Source organism: Odocoileus virginianus, unplaced genomic scaffold, assembly GCF_023699985.2.
Source record: "Odocoileus virginianus isolate 20LAN1187 ecotype Illinois unplaced genomic scaffold, Ovbor_1.2 Unplaced_Contig_11, whole genome shotgun sequence".
Taxonomy (NCBI): domain Eukaryota; kingdom Metazoa; phylum Chordata; class Mammalia; order Artiodactyla; family Cervidae; genus Odocoileus; species Odocoileus virginianus.
Genome location: NW_027224328.1, coordinates 1,174,888 through 1,195,959, shown reverse-complemented (window position 1 = coordinate 1,195,959; position 21,072 = coordinate 1,174,888). Strand labels below are relative to the sequence as shown.

General features: G+C 38.6%; 1 protein-coding gene, 1 long non-coding RNA gene and 1 other non-coding gene across 4 annotated transcripts in view; 2 read left to right on the top strand and 1 right to left on the bottom strand.

Annotated features, from left to right (window-relative positions):
- Positions 1–3,343, top strand: part of LOC110144651 (ovostatin homolog 2-like) — a 35,864-nt gene extending 32,521 nt beyond the window's left edge. Inside the window, exons 25-29 of the mRNA XM_070464049.1 lie at positions 455–545; positions 912–980; positions 1,569–1,671; positions 2,702–2,778; positions 3,200–3,343. Coding sequence (XP_070320150.1) covers positions 455–545; positions 912–980; positions 1,569–1,671; positions 2,702–2,754 — 316 coding nt within the window. The 3' untranslated portion in view covers positions 2,755–2,778; positions 3,200–3,343. The remainder of the gene's footprint in view (positions 1–454; positions 546–911; positions 981–1,568; positions 1,672–2,701; positions 2,779–3,199) is intronic.
- Positions 3,344–5,215: 1,872 nt separating this feature from the next.
- LOC110144652 (uncharacterized) lies at positions 5,216–11,940 on the bottom strand. 2 transcript variants are annotated; one of them, XR_002315933.2, is made up of 3 exons: positions 11,837–11,940; positions 10,851–11,132; positions 5,216–5,483 (listed from the first exon to the last, which is right to left on the bottom strand). It is a non-coding gene; the product is annotated as an uncharacterized lncRNA (long non-coding RNA). The 2 variants fall into 2 exon arrangements; XR_011486444.1 differs by lacking the exon at positions 5,216–5,483 and adding an exon at positions 7,435–10,339.
- A 4,081-nt stretch (positions 11,941–16,021) lies between these two features.
- Positions 16,022–16,125, top strand: LOC139033966 (U6 spliceosomal RNA). Its single transcript, XR_011486446.1, has one exon. It is a non-coding gene; the product is annotated as a U6 spliceosomal RNA (small nuclear RNA).
- The last annotated feature ends 4,947 nt before the right edge of the window (positions 16,126–21,072 follow it).

Below are 21,072 nucleotides of genomic sequence, written 5' to 3'. Positions count from 1 at the left end.
CCCGGAATTCTTCAGGCAAGAATACTGGAGTGGGTTGCCATACCCTTCTCTAGTTGATCTTCCTGACCCAAGGATGGAATCTGTGTCCCTTGTTTCTCCAGCATTACAGGCATATTTTTACCCACTGAGCCACCATATGTGTAATATAAGTTTAAAAGTTTTGTCTATAAGTTCTGACTTTAAAGCCTCAAGTAAGCTTAAAAGCAGGATTTGGGGATATTAGGTCCATTCATTCTTTACTCCAATTTATGTTGCTTTGAATCATCTCAGCCACGATCACTCTAACTGTGCTTGTTTACAGATGTGTGAGAATGACTATCTTCAGATTATTCTCCAGCTTTTGCCTCTCCTCCAGGCTTAGAGCCAATTGGCATCAATGTACTCATATCCTTGCCATAAGGTTAAGTCACTTCTAAAATGATGTCTAAGTTAGTGTTTTGTTTTTAAATTTCAGATATACGGGAACTCGCAATAACTCCAACATGGTCCTTGTTGATGTAAAAATGTTATCAGGATTTGCCCCAGTCATGTCATCCATCGAAGAGGTAAGTAAGAGAAGCTCAGTCTTTCAACATCCAAAAAGCAGTAGTGTGTTGATGAAACAGTTGGTTAGCAAAGCCAAGCTGTGTAATTCTTCACTTAAGCAAACGTTCACAGTTCACACTCATATTTTTGCTAAAACAGTGGTGGAATGGATTCTTGATTTATAGCAATTAGAAGTCATTATTCCCAATAGTTTGTAACTTATTTTTTAAATTTAGTTCTAACTGTATTTATGAAAACATCATGGCACAAGGGAATGAATGTTCCATAAAATAACTTCTTGTTACTGGTTAGAGAAAAAGCAAGAAACATTCAGTTCTGAAATTATGCTCTTTCATATTTATCCCTGCCTGCCAATTTCCTTAAAGCTTGAAAATAATGGCCAAGTAATGAAGAGTGAATTCAAGAATGACCATGTTCTTTTCTACCTGGAAAATGTAAGTTGACAATAATTTTTTTCTCTGCGGCTTTCTTTTTCTTCTGAGAGTAACTGGATGCTTTGATTTCTCATAAATATACATGATAGGGTTTGTCAAAACTATGTGAGATGTTAAATGTGATCAGTGTTCTTACACCCCACTAATTGTTTTTTCCCTCTTAAATACTATGCTATTTCGTGTATGCCTTGGCTAACTGGATGATTCTCAAGTTTAGAAGCATCATTTCCCCATTCTTTTATTCCTCACAGCATCTAACATAGTCTGGTCAAAGATGTACAATTCTTTTACAATTTGACTTGAACTCCAGCAGAGGCTGGCATGAGTTTCAGACTCATCCTTTCTATGTATACATCATTAACATTCACAAAAATGCCTACATTTTTCTAACATTTTCAACTTTCTTGTACCTCAATATAATCGGTGAAACAACATTTTGCACAATTTAATGTTACTTAATTCATTATTTTGTCATTATGTAAGATCATGACACCCTGGATTTATCATAAACTTCTGGGACTAATTTGCTCTGTGGTTTTCCTTTTTTGCAGGCCTGCTCTGGTGTATTTATAATCTGTATCTTTATAGGTTTCAGGTACAGCAAAGAGTTTCACCTTCTCTGTTGAGCAAATCAACCATGTGGCAAACATTCAGCCAGCCCCAGTCATGGTCTACGATTATTATGAAAAAGGTAGGTAGGCAACAACCATGCTTTAAAACTACTGGAAGTTACATCTGTATCTAGGATTCCCTGAACAACTTAATTTTTGAAAATCATCCTTGGTCTTCAATATCTGGGTTTACTTTACATATTGTTTTTTTACTCCATTATATATACATATATTATATATTAATGTAATTTTTATATATTTATATATTTGTTTATATTTATATATGCATTTATTATATTGTTTATAAATATTTATATATTTTATGTATACTTATATATATATATATATATATAAACTTCTGACTGGGCCTTTTTCTATTTGCCAGAATTTTTCAACACCTAGAATCCTTTTGATATAATGAGAAGGCACTCCCTTTAATTTGAAATACAAACCAGCTAAGCTTCCAGGTCTTGTTGCTGTTGTTTTTGTTGTTAATGGCTGAAACTTACCATTTCATGCTACATCTATGGACTTTAATTTGAGAGGAATAGTGAGAAATATTCTGAAATGTTATAGGCAAATCTTGATTAGGTTTCAAAGCAGTTACTAATGCTATTCAGAAGATTTTTTTAAAATGTTCCCTGGAAGGTTAGTGCTATTAATTTCTTGTTGAATGTCATGAGAAGTTTGTCAACCAGTCTTTGGGGATTTTTGGTGGGGTTTTTTGTCATTCTTTTGTTTTTTTGGCTGTGCTGGGTCTTTGTGGCAGGATGCAGACTCAGTAGCCCTACAGCATGTGGGATCCTGGTTCCCCCACCAGGGATCAATCTTGCGTCCTCTGCATTTGAAGGTAGATTCTTAACCACTGGATCACAAGGAAACCCCTGTAAAGCAGTCTTTAAATTCTGACTCTGTCATTTACTAATTGAATGTACTTTGTCAAGTGCCTTAAACTCTGATACAATGTTCCTGGATTTAGAAAATAGAAGGAATTGACTTTCTTGAAAAATTACTGGAAGTGTTAGACCTAGTGTGATTATATTGTCTGACATCATCTGGTTATAGAAAGTTGGAGTAATAATAAGGATGAACTTTCTTTTTCTTTTCCAGATGAATATGCCCTTGCTTCTTACAATATCAACAGTGTTTCTGTTTCTCAGTGAGACAAAACAAAATACACAAAAAAGGTAAGGAAATCATATGCATCGTGAGTTATTAAAAACACATCTGGTGAGAAAATGAAAACCTAAGAAGATAAAACAATAGATGAAGCAAAGAGAAGTCTCTGGTGCTTCACACGGTCTGTACAATTATGTACATTAGGTAAGTACTCTGATAGGACAGCATTAAGATTTTTTTAAATAACTTTAAAGAATTTGAAACTATATATGTGCTTTTCATAAATGTTTCATTTTAAAAAAACTCTTGTGTTTGTTTTATGAGTTGATATGTTATTAATATGTATGTACATATTTTATACACATTATGTGTATGCTAATGTGAATTTGTGCAGGTCTGTAAATATGTATTTGTTTATCTACCTCTATGTTCGTATTTATATGTATATACACACATTTATTAATTGTTTGAACTGTTTTTAAATCCCAGGTAGAAAACAATTTACTTTGAATGAACTTATTCTGCTGTCTCAAACCTGGAAGAAATCCATGAACCACGTCACATTCTGAATAGAGTTCACTCTGCTATGAGTTCTTATCACAGTTTGTTTCATTAAATGCTGTGATTTTTGCATCCGAGTCTCTGATTTTCTTTTTTTCATTACACCATTCATAATTTTCATCCTAGAAAACTCAAGGTTTTGTTTGATACCAAATGCTAACAATTTTGCTTTACTGTTGTCAATTCTGAATTCAAGTTTTTAGACAGAATTCAGGGTACTAAATATAAAATCTTCCAGCATTCAGAGAAAGCGAGAGCCCAGATTCCCAGAGGGGTAGAGGAGGAGACCACCTTTAAGAGGACTTCACGTGAGCTTGATGATATAAAAAGAAACACAGAAGACATAAAACACTCTTCCCAATAAAATAACAAAGCATGTGTGGAGGGGAGAGTATACTTAGTCACAAATTAACTGATGGATTTGTTGAATTCACACACATGATCTAGAGGGTAATCCAAGGACAGTTTATTTCTCTAAAAATTATTTTATTGGCCTGAGCTTATCACTTACTCCTGAAAAGCAATACTCATTGTCTACCCTTTACCTAACACTATGGTTGAAGCAATGAGTTAATACTGAGAAGATGGAGGTGGGGCAAAATTGGAGGAAAGAGGGGTGGAAATGAATTCATTTCTCTACCGATTTCAATGCAGGCCCTAACTCTGCTGTGACTCTGTTACAGACAGGAAGGAGCTAGAGATAAATTCTCCAGTTGTGGAGTTCAAAATATTGGAAACAAAGTGTCCCAGCATCTATCAGTATTCAACAAATTAATAATAGAGTGACAGTAAAAGATGGTTAGGCTTATTTTATACTCTCTCTGCTCAATGTACCCCCAAAATAGTACTAAGCTACAACTGGGCCCTTAATAAATGTTTATTTATTGAATCATCCTAGATAAACTGCTTATGTCAGCCCATATGAAGGACTACAAAAGCTTATTTCACTGTTAAGAATTCTTTTATACCTAGTTTACCAAAACACCGTATGTCACATATGTAGATAATCTGTACTCATGTTTTTTTTTTTAATTTTTGTACTCATTTAAACACACACACACCCCAGAATCTATACATATTATATTCAAGGATTCCATTCAAGGACTTGGACCAGGGTAGTAATGGTGAGGATAGAAATTATCAAGTTCCAGGTATATTTTGAAGGTAAAATCAGTAGAATTTCCTGATGGATTGGATACAAGGAATGAGGAAATGAGGACTTTCTAGGTGATGCTAGTGGTAAAGAATTCGCTTGCTAACGCAGAAGACTTTAGAGACATGGGTTTGATCCTCAAGTTGGGAAGATCCCCTGGAGGAGGGCATGGCAACCCACTCCAGTATTCTTGCTTGGAGAATCCCATGGACAGAGGAACCTGGCAGGCTATAGTCCATAGGGTTGCAAAGAGTTGGACACAGAGATTATTTCCATGCTTATCAGTTGAGCTACTGAAAAATAGATTCCCTGAGCTGCTGCAAGCTTGAATAGGAAAATGGGAATTTGTCTTTGGATGTAAGGAGTTTGTGATTTTATACACTCAAATGGAGATAATAGGTTGAAAGTTGAACAACAACAACAAAAAAAAATTATTAGAAATTTGAGAGAGAGCTCAGGGTTAAAAAAATAAATAAATAAATGTGGGTGATGTTAGCACACAGATCATGGATGGGAGGAGTTCACTCAGGCAGTGAGTCCGTATGGAGAGGAAAATCAAGGACTTTACTGTGAGGCATTCAAATATTAAAACACAAGGCAGGAGCAGGTTGAGGGAGAATGAATAAAGGAGACTACGAAGGAGAAACCAGAGGAATAAAATGAAAACTCTGGCCTCAGGGTACTTTTGGATGGAGCATAATGGTTTAAGCCAATCACATTACCACTGTCTCCTCTGACAGTGACTGGTTTTCGCAGGTCAGGTTCCCTAGAATGCAAACCCTGGATGGAGATAGGTGTGTAAGGCATTTATTGGGGACAATTTTGAAGATCAACAGCAGTACAGGGTAAAGGAGCAGGATTGTACAGATGGAAGACTTGAGCTGCAATGGGTCTCAACAAAAGTTTGAGCCCATACTTAGCTTTATTGCTGGGATGGTCTTTTAGAGCTTCTCCTACTTTAAGGCAAGGGACTTCCAAGTGGTGTAGTGGTGAAGAATTCACCTGCCGATGAAGGAAACGCAGGAGATCCAGGTTCAATCCCTAGGTCTGTAATATCCCCTGGAAAGGAAATGGCAACCTACTTCAGTATTCTCCCCTGGAAAATTCCATGGACAGTGGAGCCTGGTGGGCTACAGTCCATGGGGCTGCAAAGAGTTAGATATGACTGAGCAACTGAGCAGGCACATGCACATTAACGCAAGGGAGCCAAGTCTTTATATAATCATGGATAAATAAGAGACAAAAAAAAAAAAAACAGTTATTTACATACTTCCTTATGATCGCAATTGACTCTCCACATAAGCATCATGTGCTCAGTCCATGAGGTCGACTCTTTGCGACCCCATGGACTGTATTTACTGAATACAGAGATGCCTCTAACGAAGAGGAGGAAGAAGAGGGGAATTGTGTAAAAAGTCTTTCTGATATTCAGGGAAATTCTCAGTGCTGAAGTCATCCAAGAACTAAGAGCCACCAAGATTCCCAGCAGTTAGGGTTATGAGTACTTCAGCCATGAAGTAGAATTTCTAAGGAACACACCTCTGATTACTATACTTTGATCTAACAATGAGAAATTGACATTGAATCTGACTAAGGACCTATACAGGGGTGACTCCTAATACAACAACCAGACTGATTTTGCTCTGGTAGAGAAGAGAGAAGCAGACAGAGAGAGAAAGAGAAAGGAAAAGAAATAAAGAGATTGGGGAGCAGAAATTTTGTTTTTTACTGACTCCTTTCTTCCCCAGATTGGGATATTGTTGGGAAGAAATAATTTTTGGTACTTTAGGAGTCAAACTGTGGCCAAAAAGGAAAATAATACTGATATACCTAAGAAGTAAAGTGGAAACAATGGAAGAAACTTCTTGATGGCATCGGTGAGCTATTGAATTAATGCTGGTACCATGTTCCTCAGAATTTGTGCCAAATGAGATAATAAATATTTGGTATTTTAAAACCTCTGCTAGTAAGACATTCTTTTACTTGCCACTGATAAAGTTTTCCTGCTCATTCATTTTTTCCCCAATTCTTTGCCTCTGTTTTCCTGTCTTATCTTCATATAGAATCTGTGATGCCTCCTTTTTAAAGTTTCTTCTGATTACTAATCCCAGGAAAATCATTTGGAAGGGTCAGTATAGGTGTCTGGCTGACATGAAACATCCAATGCTCACAGTAATGGTCTCCGTGAGTAGGACTTTGAAGGTCCGTGTGTGGGTGGGTGGGAGTGTAATATTTAGTCTTAAAAGGGACCTATCCAATGTTTTCCACATGTCAGGCACTGTGCTAATCAATTTAAATATACTAATTGACTCATTGGAAAAGATTCTGATAATAGGAAAGATTGAAGGCAAGAGGAGAAGGGGGTGACAGAGGATGAGATGGTTGGGTGGCATCATTTGACTCAATGGATATGAGTTTGAGCAAGTTCAGGGAGTTGGTGATGGGCAAGGAAGCCTGGTGTGCTGTAATTCACATGGTCATAAAGAGTTGGACACAACTTAGCAACTGAACAACAACAATGTAATTCCCACAGTTCGGTTCAGTTCAGTCACTCAGTCGTGTCTGACTCTTTGCGACCCCATGGACTGCAGCACACCAGGCCTCCCTGTCCATCACCAACTCCCAGAGTTTGCTCAAAGTCATGTCCACTGAGTCAGTGATGCCATCCAACCATCTCATCCTGTTGTCCCCTTCTCCTCTTGCCTTCAATCTTTCCCAGCATGAGGGTCTTTTCCAATGAGTGAGTTCTTCGCATCAGATGGCCAAAGTATTGGAGTTTCAGCTTCAACATCAGTCCTTCCAATGAACATTTAGGAGTGATTTCCTTTAGGATGGACTGGTTGGATCTCCTCGCTGTCCAAGGGACTCTCAAGAGTCTTCTCCAACACCAGAATTCAAAAGCATCAATTCTTTGGTGCTCAGCTTTCATTATAGTCCAACTCTTACATCCATACATGACCACTGGAAAAACCGTAGCCTGGACTAGAGAGACCTTTGTCTCTTTGTCAGAGACAAAGTAATGTCTCTGACTTTTAATATTCTGTCTAGATTGGTCATAACTTTTCTTCCAAGGAGTAAGCATCTTTTTATTTCATGGCTGCAATCACCATCTGCAGTGATTTTGGAGCCCCAAAAAATAAAGTCTCCCACTGTTTCCACTGTTTACCCATCTATTTGCCATGAAGTGATGGGACCAGATGCCATGATCTTAGTTTTCTGAATGTTGAGTTTAAGCCAGCTTTTTCACTCTCCTCCTTCACTTTCATCAAGAGGCTCTTTAGTTCTTCTTCACTTTCTGCCATAAGAGTGGTGTCATCTGCATATCTGAGGTTATTGATAGTTCTCCCAGCAATGCTGATTCCAACTAGTGTTTCATCCAGCCCAGCGTTTCTCATGATGTATTCTGCCTATAAGTTAAATAAGCAGGGTGACAATATACAGCCTTGACATACTCCCTTTCCTATTTGGAACCAGTTTGTTGTTCCATACCCAGTTCTAACTGTTGCTTCCTGACCTGCGTACAGATTTCTCAAGAGGCAAGTCAGGTGGTCTGGTATTCCCATTTCTTTCAGAATTTTCCACAGTTTATTGTGATCTGCACAGTCAAAGGCTTTGGCATAGTCAATAAAGCAGAAGTAAATGTTTTTCTGGAACTCTCTTGCTTTTCTGATGATCCAGTGGATGTTGGCAATTTGATCTCTGGTTCCTCTGCCTTTTCTAAATTCAGCTTGAGCATCTGAAAGTTCACAGCTCACATATTGATGAAGCTTGGCTTGAAGTTTTTTCAGCATTACTTTGCTAGCTTGTGAGATGAGTGCAATTGTGTGGTAGTCTGAGCATTCTTTGGCATTGCCTTTCTTTGGGGTTGGAATGAAAACAGACCTTTTCCAGTCCTGTGGCCACTGCTGAGTTTTCCAAATTTGCTGGCATATTGAGTGCAACACTTTCACAGCATCATTTTTTAGGATTTGAAATAGCTCAACTGGAATTCCATCACCTCTACTAGCTTTGTTCATAGTGATGCTTCCTAAGGCCCACTTGACTTCACATTCCAGGATGTCTGGCTAGGTGACTGATCACACCATCATGATTATCTGGGTCATGAAGATTTTTCTTGTACAGTTTTTTTGTGTATTCTTGCCACCTCTTCTTAATATCTTCTGCTTCTGTTAGGTCCACACCATTTCTGTCCTTTATTGAGCCCATCTTTGCATGAAGTGTTCCCTTGGTATCTCTAATTTTCTTGAAGAGATCTCTAGTCTTTCCCATTCTATTGTTTTCCTCTATTTCTTTGCACTGATCACTGAGGAAGGCTTTCTTATCTCTCCTTGCTATTCTTTGGAACTCTGCATTCAAATGGGTATATCTTTCCTTTTCTCCTTTGCTTTTCACTTCTCTTCTTTTCACAGCTATTTGTAAAGCCTCCTCAGACAGCCATGCTGGTTATTTGCATTTCTTTTTCTTGGGATGGTCTTGCTCCCTGTCTCCTGTACAATGTCACGAACCTCCATCCATAGTTCATCAGGCACTCTGTCTATCAGATCTAGTCCCTTAAATCTATTTCTCACTTCCACTGTATAATTGTAAGGGATTTTATTTAGGTCATATCTGAATGGTCTAGTGGTTTTCCCTACTTTCTTCAATTTAAGTCTGAATTTGGCAATAAGGAGTTCATGATCTGAACTACAGTCCGATCCTGGTCTTGTTTTTGCTGACTGTATAGAGATTCTCCATCTTTGGCCACAAAGAATATAATCAATCAGATTTTGGTGTTGACCATCTGATGAGGTCCGTGTGTAAAGTCTTCTCTTGTGTTGTTGGAAGAGGGTGTTTGCTATGATCAGTGCGTTCTCTTGGCAGAACTCTATTAGACTTTGCCCTGCTTCATTCTGTACCCCAAGGCCAAATTTGCCTGTTAATCCAGGTATTTCTTGACTTCCCACTTTTGCTTTCCAGGCCCATATAATGAAAAGGACATCCTTTCTGGGTGTTAATTCTAGGTCTTGTAGGTCTTCATAGAACCATTCAACTTCAGCTTCTTCAGCATTACTGTTCGGGACACAGAATTGGATAACTGTGATATTGAATGGTTTGCCTCAGAAATGAACAGAGATCATTCTGTTGTTTTTGAGATTGCATCCAAGTACTGCATTTTGACTCTTTTGTTGACTATGATGGCTACTCCATTTCTTCTAAGGGATTCTTGCCCACAGTAGTAGATATAATGGTCATCTAAATTAAATTCACCCATTCCAGTCCATTTTAGTTCACTGATTCCTAAAATGTTGACGTTCACTCTTGCCATCTCTCGTTTGACCACTTCCAATTTGCCTTGATTCATGTATCTAACATTCCAGGTTCCTACGCAATATTGCTCTTTACAGCATCGGACCTTGCTTCCATTACCAGTCACATCTGCAACTGTGTGTTGTTTTTGCTTTGGCTCCATCTCTTCATTCTTTCTGGAGTTATTTCTCCACTGATCTCCAGTAGCATATTGGGCACCTACCGACCTGGGGAGTTCATCTTTCAGTGTCCTATCTTTTTGCCTTTTCATACTGTTCATGGGGTTCTCAAGGCAAGAATACTGAAGTGGTTTGCCATTCCCTTCTCCAGTGGACCACATTTTGTCAGAACTCTCCACCATGACCCATCTGTCTTGGGTGGCCCTACATGGCATGGCTCATAGTTTCATTGAGTTAGACAAGGCTGTGGTCCATGTGATTAGATTGGTTAGTTTTCTGTGATTGTGGTTTTCAGTCTGTCTGCCCTCTGATGGTGGAGAAGGCAAAGGCACCCCACTCCAGTACTCTTGCCTGGAAAATTCCATCAGTGGAGGAGCCTGGTAGGCTGCGGTCCATGGGGTTGCTAAGAGCCGGACACGACTGAAGTGACTTAGCAGCAGCAGCAGCCCTCTGATGGAGAAGGATAAGAGGCTTATGAAAGCTTCCTGATGGGATAGACTGACTGAGGGGGAAACTGGGTCTTGTTCTGATGGGCGGGGCCATGCTCAGTAAATCTTTAATCCAATTTTCTGTTGATGGGTGGAGCTGTGTTCCCTCCCTGCTATTTACCTGGGGCCAAACTATGGTGGAGGTAATGAAGATAATGGTGACCTGTCTCAAAAGAACCCAGGCATGTACTGCTACACTCCATGCCCCCAACCCTGCAGCAGGCCACCACCGACCCACGCCTTCACCAGAGACTCCCAGACACCCACAGGCAAGTCTCCTGTGGGGTCACTGTTCCTTTCTCCTGGGTCCTGGTGCACAAGGTTCTGTTGTGCCCTCCAAGAGTCTATTTCCCAGTCCTATGTAAGTTCTGGCAGCTCTATAGTGGGGTTAATGGTGACCTCCTCCAAGAGGACTTATGCCATACCCACACCCAGAGCCCCTGTCCCTGCAGCAGACCACTGCCAACCCGTACCTCCACTGGAGACACTCAAACACAATTCTGTCTCTGTCTCTGTGTAGTCCCTGGGTCCCAGTGCGCACAAGGTTTGTTTGAGCCTTCTGAGTGTCTCTGGCGGAACCGAGGTTTGATTCTAAACGCGAATTCGCCCCTCCTACTGTCTTGCTGGAGCTTCTCCTTTGCCCTTGGATGTGGGGTAGCTCCTCACAGCTGCTCCAGCGCTTACCGTCTTACTGGGGCTTTTCCGACCTTGGACGTGGGGTATCTCCTCTCTGCCGCTTGCCACTCCAGTGCTGCCTAATTCCCACAATAACCTTATAAATCATTGCTGTTATAATTATTCCCATTCATAGACAAAGAAAGAGAAGCACCGGGAATTTCAGTGACTCATCAGAGGCTATTTGTCTGTAAGTCATAGAAGCAGAATCCAAACACGGGCTGTGGGTTTCTACCCAGGAAAAGGAAAGAAAATTCTACATACAAACCCAATTCTTAATATAATGATATTTAAAGTACTGGGTGAGTAAATGTAGTTTCTTTTTGACAACAACAAAATGAACACTTTTTTTCTTTTATTTTTTGAGGGAAAGCTTTCCTTTTTAAAATATTTGTTTGGCTGCCCTGGGTCTTCGTTGCTGCATATCAAATCTAGTTCCCCAACCAGGGATCGAACCTGTGCCCCCTGCTTTGGTCTCTCGGGGTCTTAGCCACTGGATGCAAAGGGGCTGCACGGCTGCTCCCGTTTCCCTGCAGAATCCATTGGTTCCCAGACTCACTTTGCCTAAAAGAAAGTCCACCTCTCAAGGCAAAAAGAGTCTGGAAAATTTTATGACTTGCCAAAACCAAAACAAGTTGACAGAAACCTTATTATTTGAGGTAATGGTAACTCCAAAGAGAACACTGTGAGCTTGCTCCCCCTCAGCCCCACCCGAGGTGCATAATCCTGTGAGCGGTCACACAAAGAAGGGTTTGAAGGGAGAAGACAGAGGTGCCTTGCTTACCATCTGCTGCAGGACGTGACTGCCTGTGGGGTTGTGGGTAGAATTCTCATCAAGAACATGTTCTGAGGAAGGAACAAGTTCTCATTCAAGACACAAGTCATGATAGATTCCTGGCACATTTTCCCTTTGCCCTAAGCCTTTATCTAACAGGAAATAATTGCATAACACTGAATATTGTGCAAAGCAATGTCACTATCATCAAAGTGATTATATCAAAGATTGCGAAAGGATTAGGGTTCTTTCCAGAAGTTTTCTACTTTCTTAATATTAAAAATTATTTTGCAGGGAGGGAAGGATGGAAAGAAGAGATTGTTAGGGAGGTTGGGTTGAACCTGTACACACTGCTATATTTTAAATGGATAATTAAGGACTGACTATATAGCACATGGAACTCTGCTCAATATTATGTGGCAGCCTGGATGGGAGGGGAGTTTGGGGGAGAATGGATACATGTATATGTATGGCTGAGTCCCTTCACTGTTCATCTGAAACTATCACAACATTGTTAATTGGCTATACCCCAATACAAAATAAAAAGTTTAAAACATTAATTTAACAATGAGTTATAACTACTTCCTAAGGAACCATACCTTAAAGAAAGTGAAGCCTGAAAGAGGATAAGGATATAGAACTATACTGAAGTTATACTACAAATTTGACTTTGGAATTTGGGATGTATTTTCACAAGACTGGGAAAATTTATTTTTTCTCTTTCTTATTTTTACTTTTCACCAGTGTGTGCTACCTATTTACTTTTTAAGAGTATATACTGCCTATATAATTTTCAATCACTTTTTCATCATAGACAAAATTATCTGGATATAAAATATTTTATGTATTAAAGTATGAGTATTAACTTCAAATATATAAATTCCAAACATGAGAACTAGAAAGAAAATTCTAAGGATAGATACAATAAATTTTAGCTGTTAATTGACAATCTAGAGAATTCTCATATGGATGAGCCAACTTAATGAACTTAAAGTATATATATGTCCTATATATATATATATGTAGGCTTCCCTGGTGGCTTAGATGGTAAAGAATCCGCCTGCAATGCGGGAGACCTGGGTTCGATCCCTGGGTTGGGAAGATCCCCTGGAGAAGGGCGTGGCAACCCACTCCAGCATTCTTGCCTGGAGAATTCCATGACAGAGGAGCCTGACAGGCTACAGTTCTGGCGTCACAAAGCATTGGACATGACCGAGCAACTAAGCACAGCATATGTATCAGAGGTATAGGTATTCAAATATTTATGTTTGTCTCCTCCTAATCAGATAAATCAGATTACATTTGTTTGAAAATATAAATTCAATTCACCTTAGTAAAAAGGAGTGTTATGCAAGTTGCTTCTCCCATTCAGCAAATTTCAACATGTATAACAATTAATTCCTCATGTTGCACTTCCTGTTGTTGATATTAGATTTAGGCTTCCAAGTTGTATCGTGTTAATAAAGTCTTAGAAAACATTCGACTTCCAAATATGCCCATTTCTGGTAAATTTATGGTCTACATTTTGATTAACAAAGATGTTCTAAGTGTAAGTATATAGCTATTTGAATGTTCTTCAAATATTAAGTGATTGTTTTACGGTCATACCTTGAAGTGAGTGTTATGACAAGGGACAAAGAAACTCCATGGAATCAGTAAAGGAGGAGAAGCATGGACAGAAGTAGATTTTTGTTGTTGCTTTTCATAAGGGATAAGGTAAGTGATCACCACTATGACATTGTTTTCCATTTGTGATATAGAGACATATTAATTAAAGGCATAAAGACACAGTCTTGGTCAAATGACAGAGACAATTTTCTTTAGATTTGGCCAAAACCTTTGCAGTAAAGAAACACACAATACCAAGTTGTCCTTGTAGAAAGGGGTGGGTAAAAATACAACAAGAGAAAGAAAAGATCGTGACTATCATTTTTTTGCTTTAGTGAATGATTAGAGGAAATGTATAGTTAGCCATCTCCCACTCTTTGAGACCCCATGGACTGTACCCCATCAGGTTCCTCTGTTCATGGAATTATACAGGCAAGAACACCAGAGTGGGTTGCCATTTCCTCCTCCAGGGATCTTCCTGACCCAGGGATTGAACCCAAGTCTCTTACATCTCCTGCATTGGCAGGCAGATTCTTTACCACTGCACTACCTGGGAAGCCCATTAATTCATATGGTAAATTCCAAATTTGAACAGCACCATCATGTTTGCCTAGTAAATATCCAGAATGTAATCAAGAGCTCTAACACTGTTGTATCCATATTAAAGAAGAGGCATCAGTGGGAAGCTGAGGAAAGAAGCTGGACTAAGAGTGGGAAAATTTGAAATGAAATGTGTTGTTATCAATTTGGAGGCAAAGCATTGTAATGAAGATACTGACGTTGCTAGCCTTTATACAACTAATGACTTTAATTAATTGCTTCTCTCTTATTGAGGTTTCCTTTGTTGGGGCTACAAAATTTAATTCATAGGCCAGCATCTTTCTGTTACATGAATTCCTCAGATTCAGTCTTTTGATGTATTGCAATTTTCTTAAACTCCAAAATCCTTCAGTTATCAAAATGATTGCTAAGTGACTAAATACTGCTTTAATGCTTTCAATTTTAATGCTCTGGCTTAAATTTTGTGAGCAGTATACTCTGTTCATCCCTCCATTCTATATGAAAGCTCTTTAGATAGAGCTTATGCATGGCTTTTCAATCTACAAAGCAGAATCTGTTTTCTTGACTGTCTCTCTCAACTATAGTGAGATCCAGACCAAAATATTTGAAGAGAATGCTACTGGACAGGATTTCTTCAAATGCATTAGCTTTGAATTAAATATTTCATTCTAGTTGTAGAGATAAGAATATTGTAGGTTCACAAAAGATACCCTTATAACTGACTTTCTATGGACAGATATCAGACTCTTTTACAGTGTGTGTAAATGTCTTTTAATTTTAAAAAAAATAACATAGTCCTCAGTTTAGGATGATGTAAGTTTAGTCATAAATGCTGACAAGGGAATGAGGACAGAAATTTGTCAAATGGAATAAGATAAACAAACGAAACATTCCCATGCAGAGAAGGAAAGTTTTAAGAAAGGAAAAAAAAAGAATTTAAATAATGATATAAGAAAGTGACAAAATGAGAGCAATAAACAAGATTGGCTTCTCCAAAAAAAGATATGACAAGTGATGAATGAAAATTTTGAGTGATGCCAACACCTAGTTAGTAGGAGGGATTTTTTCTTAACAGCTTTATCAAGATATGTTTTACACATTAGAAAATTCATCCATTTAGAGTATAAGTCAGTGACTTTAGTATATCCAGAGTTTTGTAACCATCACCATAGGAATATTTTCATTATCCCCTCCAAAAATCTATACCCATTTGCTATCACCCCAAAGCCCCCATCTCCCAAGGGAGGGATTTTTTGATAAAACAGCTATCGCATATTTATTTGCTCCCTAGGTTCTCCAGACCAGACCAGCCTTCATTACATTCTTTGCTAAAAGAGCAACTATCGACCAGAAGGAAAGATCAGTAGCAATCAGGCCCAGAGGAAACATGGTCCTTGTGCAGACAGGTATCCATATACAAGCCTGGGCAGAAACTGAGTGTATCTGTTTCATTATGCTTAGCTGCTATCATTTATAGGATATCTAAATTGGTGGTACTCGATACAAGCTTGGGGCTTACCTGGTTGGTAAAGAATTCATCGGCAATGCAGGAGACCTGGGTCTGATCGCTGGGTTCGGAAGAACCCCTGGTGAAAGAAATGGCAACCTACTCCAGTATTCTTGCCTGGAGAATTCCATGAACAGAGGAGCCTGGAGAGCTACAGTCCATGGGGTCACAAGAGTCAGATACAACTCAGTGACTAAACCATACATGCTTAGCAAATCAGTCATATTAAAATCCATTAGAGAGTTTGCTTAAAATATAAAATAAAAATATAGATTAAAGTGCTCGCTTCAGCAGCATGGACACTAAAATCCGGGTGTGCCCCTCTGAGGCCCATATTTGGGCCTTCCCTGGTGGCTCAGACAGTAAAGAATCTGCCTGCAATGCTGGAGACCCAGGTTCGATCCCTGGATTGGGAAGATCCCCTGGAGAAAGGAATGGCAACCCATTCCAGTATTCTTGCCTGGAGAATCACATGGACAGAGGCTACTGTCTATAGGGTTACAAAGAGTTGGACATGACTGAGCAACTTTGACTCACTCATACTAAAATTAGAACAATACAGAGAAGATTAGCATGACCCCTAGATAAGAACACACAAATTCATGAAACATTTCATTTTTTCACAGATATATGCTTCTCTTCTATACATTAAATATATGGCATTCTTCATGTCAATCATACTAAAAAAAAAGGGACTTGAAAATAGATTATGTAGTATAAAGGCTAAATATTTAGTTTCAGTAAGTATGGAGTGGGGAGCCTTGGAAACTGTATTTTTAAAGAGCTCCTTAGGTGATTCTACTACTATTCAACATAGTTTTGGAAGTGTTGGCCACAGCAATCAGGGCAGAAAAAAGAAGTAAAAGGAATCCAGATAGGAAAAGAAGAAGTGAAACTCTCTCTGTTTGCAGATGACATGATCCTCTACATAGAAAACCCTAAAGACTCTACCAGAAAATTACTAGAGCTAATCAACAAATACAGTAAAGTTGCAGGATATAAAATTAACACACAGAAATCTCTTGCATTCCTATACACTAACAATGAGAAAACAGAAAGAGAAATTAAGGAAACAATACCATTCACCATTGCAACAAAAAGAATAAAATACTTAGGAGTATATCTACCTAAAGAAACAAAAGACCTATACATAGAAAACTATAAAACAATGATGAAAGAAATCAAAGAGGACACAAACAGATGGAGAAATATACTGTGCTCATGGATTGGAAGAATCAATATTGTCAAAATGGCTATACTACCCAAAGCAATCTATAGATTCAATGCAATCCCTATCAAACTACCAACGGTATTTTTTACAGAACTAGAACAAATAATTTCACAATTTGTATGGAAAAATACAAAAAACTCGAATAGCCAAAGTAATCTTGAGAAAGAAGAATGGAACTGGAGGAATCAACCTGCCTGACTTCAGACTATACTACAAAGCCACAGTCATCAAGACAGTATGGTACTGGCACAAAGACAGAAATATAGATCAATGGAACAGAATAGAAAGCCCAGAGATAAATCCACGAACCTATGGCTTATCTTTGACAAAGGAGGCAAGAATATACAATGGAAAAAAGACAACCTCTTTAACAAGTGGTGCTGGGAAAACTGGTCAACCACTTGTAAAAGAATAAAACTAGAACACTTTCTAACACCATACACAAAAATAAACTCAAAATGGATTAAAGATCTAAATGTAAGACCAGAAACTATAAAACTCCTAGAGGAGAACATAGGCAAAACACTCTCCGACATAAATCACAGCAGGATCCTCTATGACCCACATCCCAGAATTTTAGAAACAAAAGCAAAAATAAACAAATGGGACCTAATGAAACTTAAAAAGCTTTTGCACAACAAAGGAAACTACAAGCAAGGTGAAAAGACAGCCCTCAGATTGGGAGAAAATAATAGCAAACGAAGCAACAGACAAAGGATTAATCTCAAAAATATACAAGCAACTCCTCCAGCTCAACTCCAGAAAAATAAATGACCCAATCAAAAAATGGGCCAAAGAACTCAACAGACATTTCTCCAAGGAAGACATACAGATGGCAAAAAAACACATGAAAAGATGCTCAACATCACTCATTATCAGAGAAATGCAAATCAAAACCACAATGAGGTACCATTACACGCCAGTCAGGATGGATGCTATCCAAAAGTCTACAAGCAATAAATGCTGGAGAGGGTGTGGAGAAAAGGGACCCCTCTTACACTGTTGGTGGGAATGCAAATTAGTACAGCCACTATGGAGAACAGTGTGGAGATTTCTTAAAAAGCTGGAAATAGAACTGCCATATGACCCAGCAATCCCACTTCTGGGCATACACACCGAGCAAACCAGATCTGAAAGAGACACGTGCACCCCATTGTTCATCGCAGCACTGTTTATAATAGCCAGGACATGGAAGCAACCTAGACGCCCATCAGCAGACGAATGGATGAGGAAGCTGTGGTACATATACACCATGGAATATTACTCAGCCATTAAAAAGAATTCATTTGAATCAGTTCTAATGAGATGGATGAAACTGGAGCCCATTATACAGAGTGAAGTAAGCCAGAAAGATAAAGACCATTACAGTATACTAACACATATATATGGAATTTAGAAAGATGGTAACGATAACCCTATATGCAAAACAGAAAAAGAGACTCAGATGTATAGAACAGACTTGTGGACTCTGTGGGAGAAGGCGAGGGTGGGAATGTTTCAAGAGAACAGCATCGAAACATGTATATTATCTAGGGTGAAACAGATCACCAGCCCAGGTTGGGTGCATGAGACAAGTGCTCGGGCCTGGTGCACTGGGAAGACCCAGAGGGATCGGGTGGAGAGGGAGGTGGGAGGGGGGACCGGGATGGGGAATACATGTAAATCCATGGCTAATTCATTTCAATGTATGACAAAAACCACTGCAATGATGTAAAGTAATTAGCCTCCAACTAATAAAAATAAATGGGAAAAAATAAATAAATAAAGAGCTCCTTAGGTGATTCTAATAATAATCAAGTTTTAAAATCACTGACAGTTTATATAAATGTATATGCTAACAGTTGAACTGTAAAAAAAAAAAAAAAAAAAAAAAAAACAGCAATAAAGTGTATCAAGAGCTAGTAAGAGAACCCTAGTGAGTAGAGAATTGCCCAGTGATAGAATGATCAGCATGGCAGGGAATTAAGCTGAGAAATCTCTTCTCATCTCCGTTGTCAATAAGCAGTTCTTAGGCACAGATTACTACAGAAATGCCTCAAAAGAAGACATTTCTGATGAGATGAATGACACATGAGAAAGCACAAATGTGGAATTAATTCAAAATCATGCCTTAAGATGAGAGTTGGATAGATTTATTTGCAGTGAAGGGAGAAAAAAAGCAGCAGGGAGAGAAATAAGTTCAAGTGAATAGAAGAGTTACAGAAAAGTCTGAGCTGTGGAACTGCAGAGCTGTTTTCTGTAGATTAGGGAATTATACCATGATGAAAACAGCCTGAAGATCAGCCTTAGCAACTGACATTATTAACTACTAATTTCTTTCCTGATAGGAAATAGTTCAAGAAATAAGACTAGGGACAAAAATGGAAGGTTTCTGGAATTCTCAGTAAGAAGAGCTAAAGAGGGCAGAGGTTAAAAAGCCTGCTACTACTTCCAACAGCCCAGAAACATGAAAATTTAATTAAAATGACGTGCGTTTTTTTTTTTTTTTTTCTCTCTCTCATCCCACCTATTTTCTAGTAGAGGACTGACAATGCTGGAAAGTGGTTTTTACGTAGCAAAAAAGATGAATGAGTGTCACACAATTGAGGATATTCAGTTTTCAAAAAAGTTGATCATTAGTGTCTAAGATACAATGCTTCAAATAGTCATAGCTTTCCCAGGGTCCTGTTGCTTTTAAAAACAAAGTATGAGAGTGCAATAAGTCAGAAAGAGAAAAACAAATATCATATATTAAAACATATATATGGAATCTAGAAAAATGGTATTGATGAATCTATTTGCAGGGAAGGAATGGAGATGCAGACATAGAGAATGGACTTGTGGATACAGTGGGGGAAGGAGAGAGTAGGATGAATGGAGAAAGTAGCATTGACATATGCATATTACCATGTGTAAAATGGATAGCTGGTGAGAAGTTGCTGCATAACAGGGAGCCCAGCCTGGCCCTCTGTGATGATCTAGAGGGGATGGGATGGGGAGAGGGGAGGGAGGCTCAAGAAGGCGGGAATATACATGCAATTATGGCTGACTCTCATTGTTGTACGGAAACCAACACAATTTTGTAAAGCAACTTTTCTCCAATAAAAAATAGTTTTAAAAAAATATTGCTATGAATGTCCCATTTCTGTTAACGTGAGTTTTTATTTCATTCTGCTTATGCCAGTGATTCTAACAGCACCTGCCCCAGTGTACACTAAGTGACAAGGACACTTCCATTCTCACCCACTCACAGTTGCTCAATGTTCTGTAAACATATTTTTCTTTGAAAGTAGCAGTTTAGAAATATGTCCAAAGGTAATAATGTCTTTCACAGAATTTTGTAAAAAATAACTTTGAGATTTTAAAGAATCTGTTTGCCATACACAATTGAAAATTAGAATTATCAGCAATTACAAAGTCAACTCTTTTCACATCTACTTATTTGCCTCTCTTCCTAGTTTATGTCAAAATTTAATGCTATTATTATAGCAAAAGTTAACTTTTATTCCTTTTCACCTAACAGTAAGTAATTAAAGCTTTTATGTTGTGATAAGATCTTCCTATTTTGGTGGATGTGTAAGATAGATTCTACCAAGGCAATATATAACATGAGTCTTCACTTATTAAACATTTCAGTTCATCTAAAGTTGTATTCAGTTCATTTTAAAGTTTCCCTCGTGGTTCAGATGGTAAAGCATCAGCCTACAACGCTGGAGACCCAGGTTCGATCCCTGGGTCAGGAACATGCTCTGGAGAAGGAAATGGCAACCCACTCCAGTACTCTTGCCTGGAAAATCCCATGGACGGAGGAGTGTCATAGGCTATAGTCCATGAGGTCACCAAGAGTCAGACACGACTGAGCGACTTCTTCTTCAGAGTTTATGAATAATAATTTTTGCTTTAGTGAGTGATTAGAGGAAATACTAGGTCAGTCAGATCTAATTCTTTGCGACACCATGGACTATATATAGCCTGCCAGGTTCCTTTGTCCTTGGGATTCTCCCGGCAAGAAGACTTGCGTGGATTGCCATGTGCTCCTCCAGGAGATCTTCCCAACCCAGGGATCGAATCCCGTTTCATTGGGAGGCAGGTTCTTTACCACTAGCGCCACCTGGGAAGCCCTTAGTGAATGATTGGGTGGCTGTGTGCAATTTTCCTCTTTGTGTGGGAATTTCTTGGCTGAGTCAATTAAACTTGGTGTTCAAAACTATGAATCTTACATATCAGTTATGTGAAACAAATTGTTCTCTGCACAAAAGAAAAAAGAATTTCTAAGATTTAAAAAAAAAAAAAAACCTGGAAAGACAGTTTTACTATTAATAATAATAATGAACATTTATATAGCTTTCAGTCTATGCC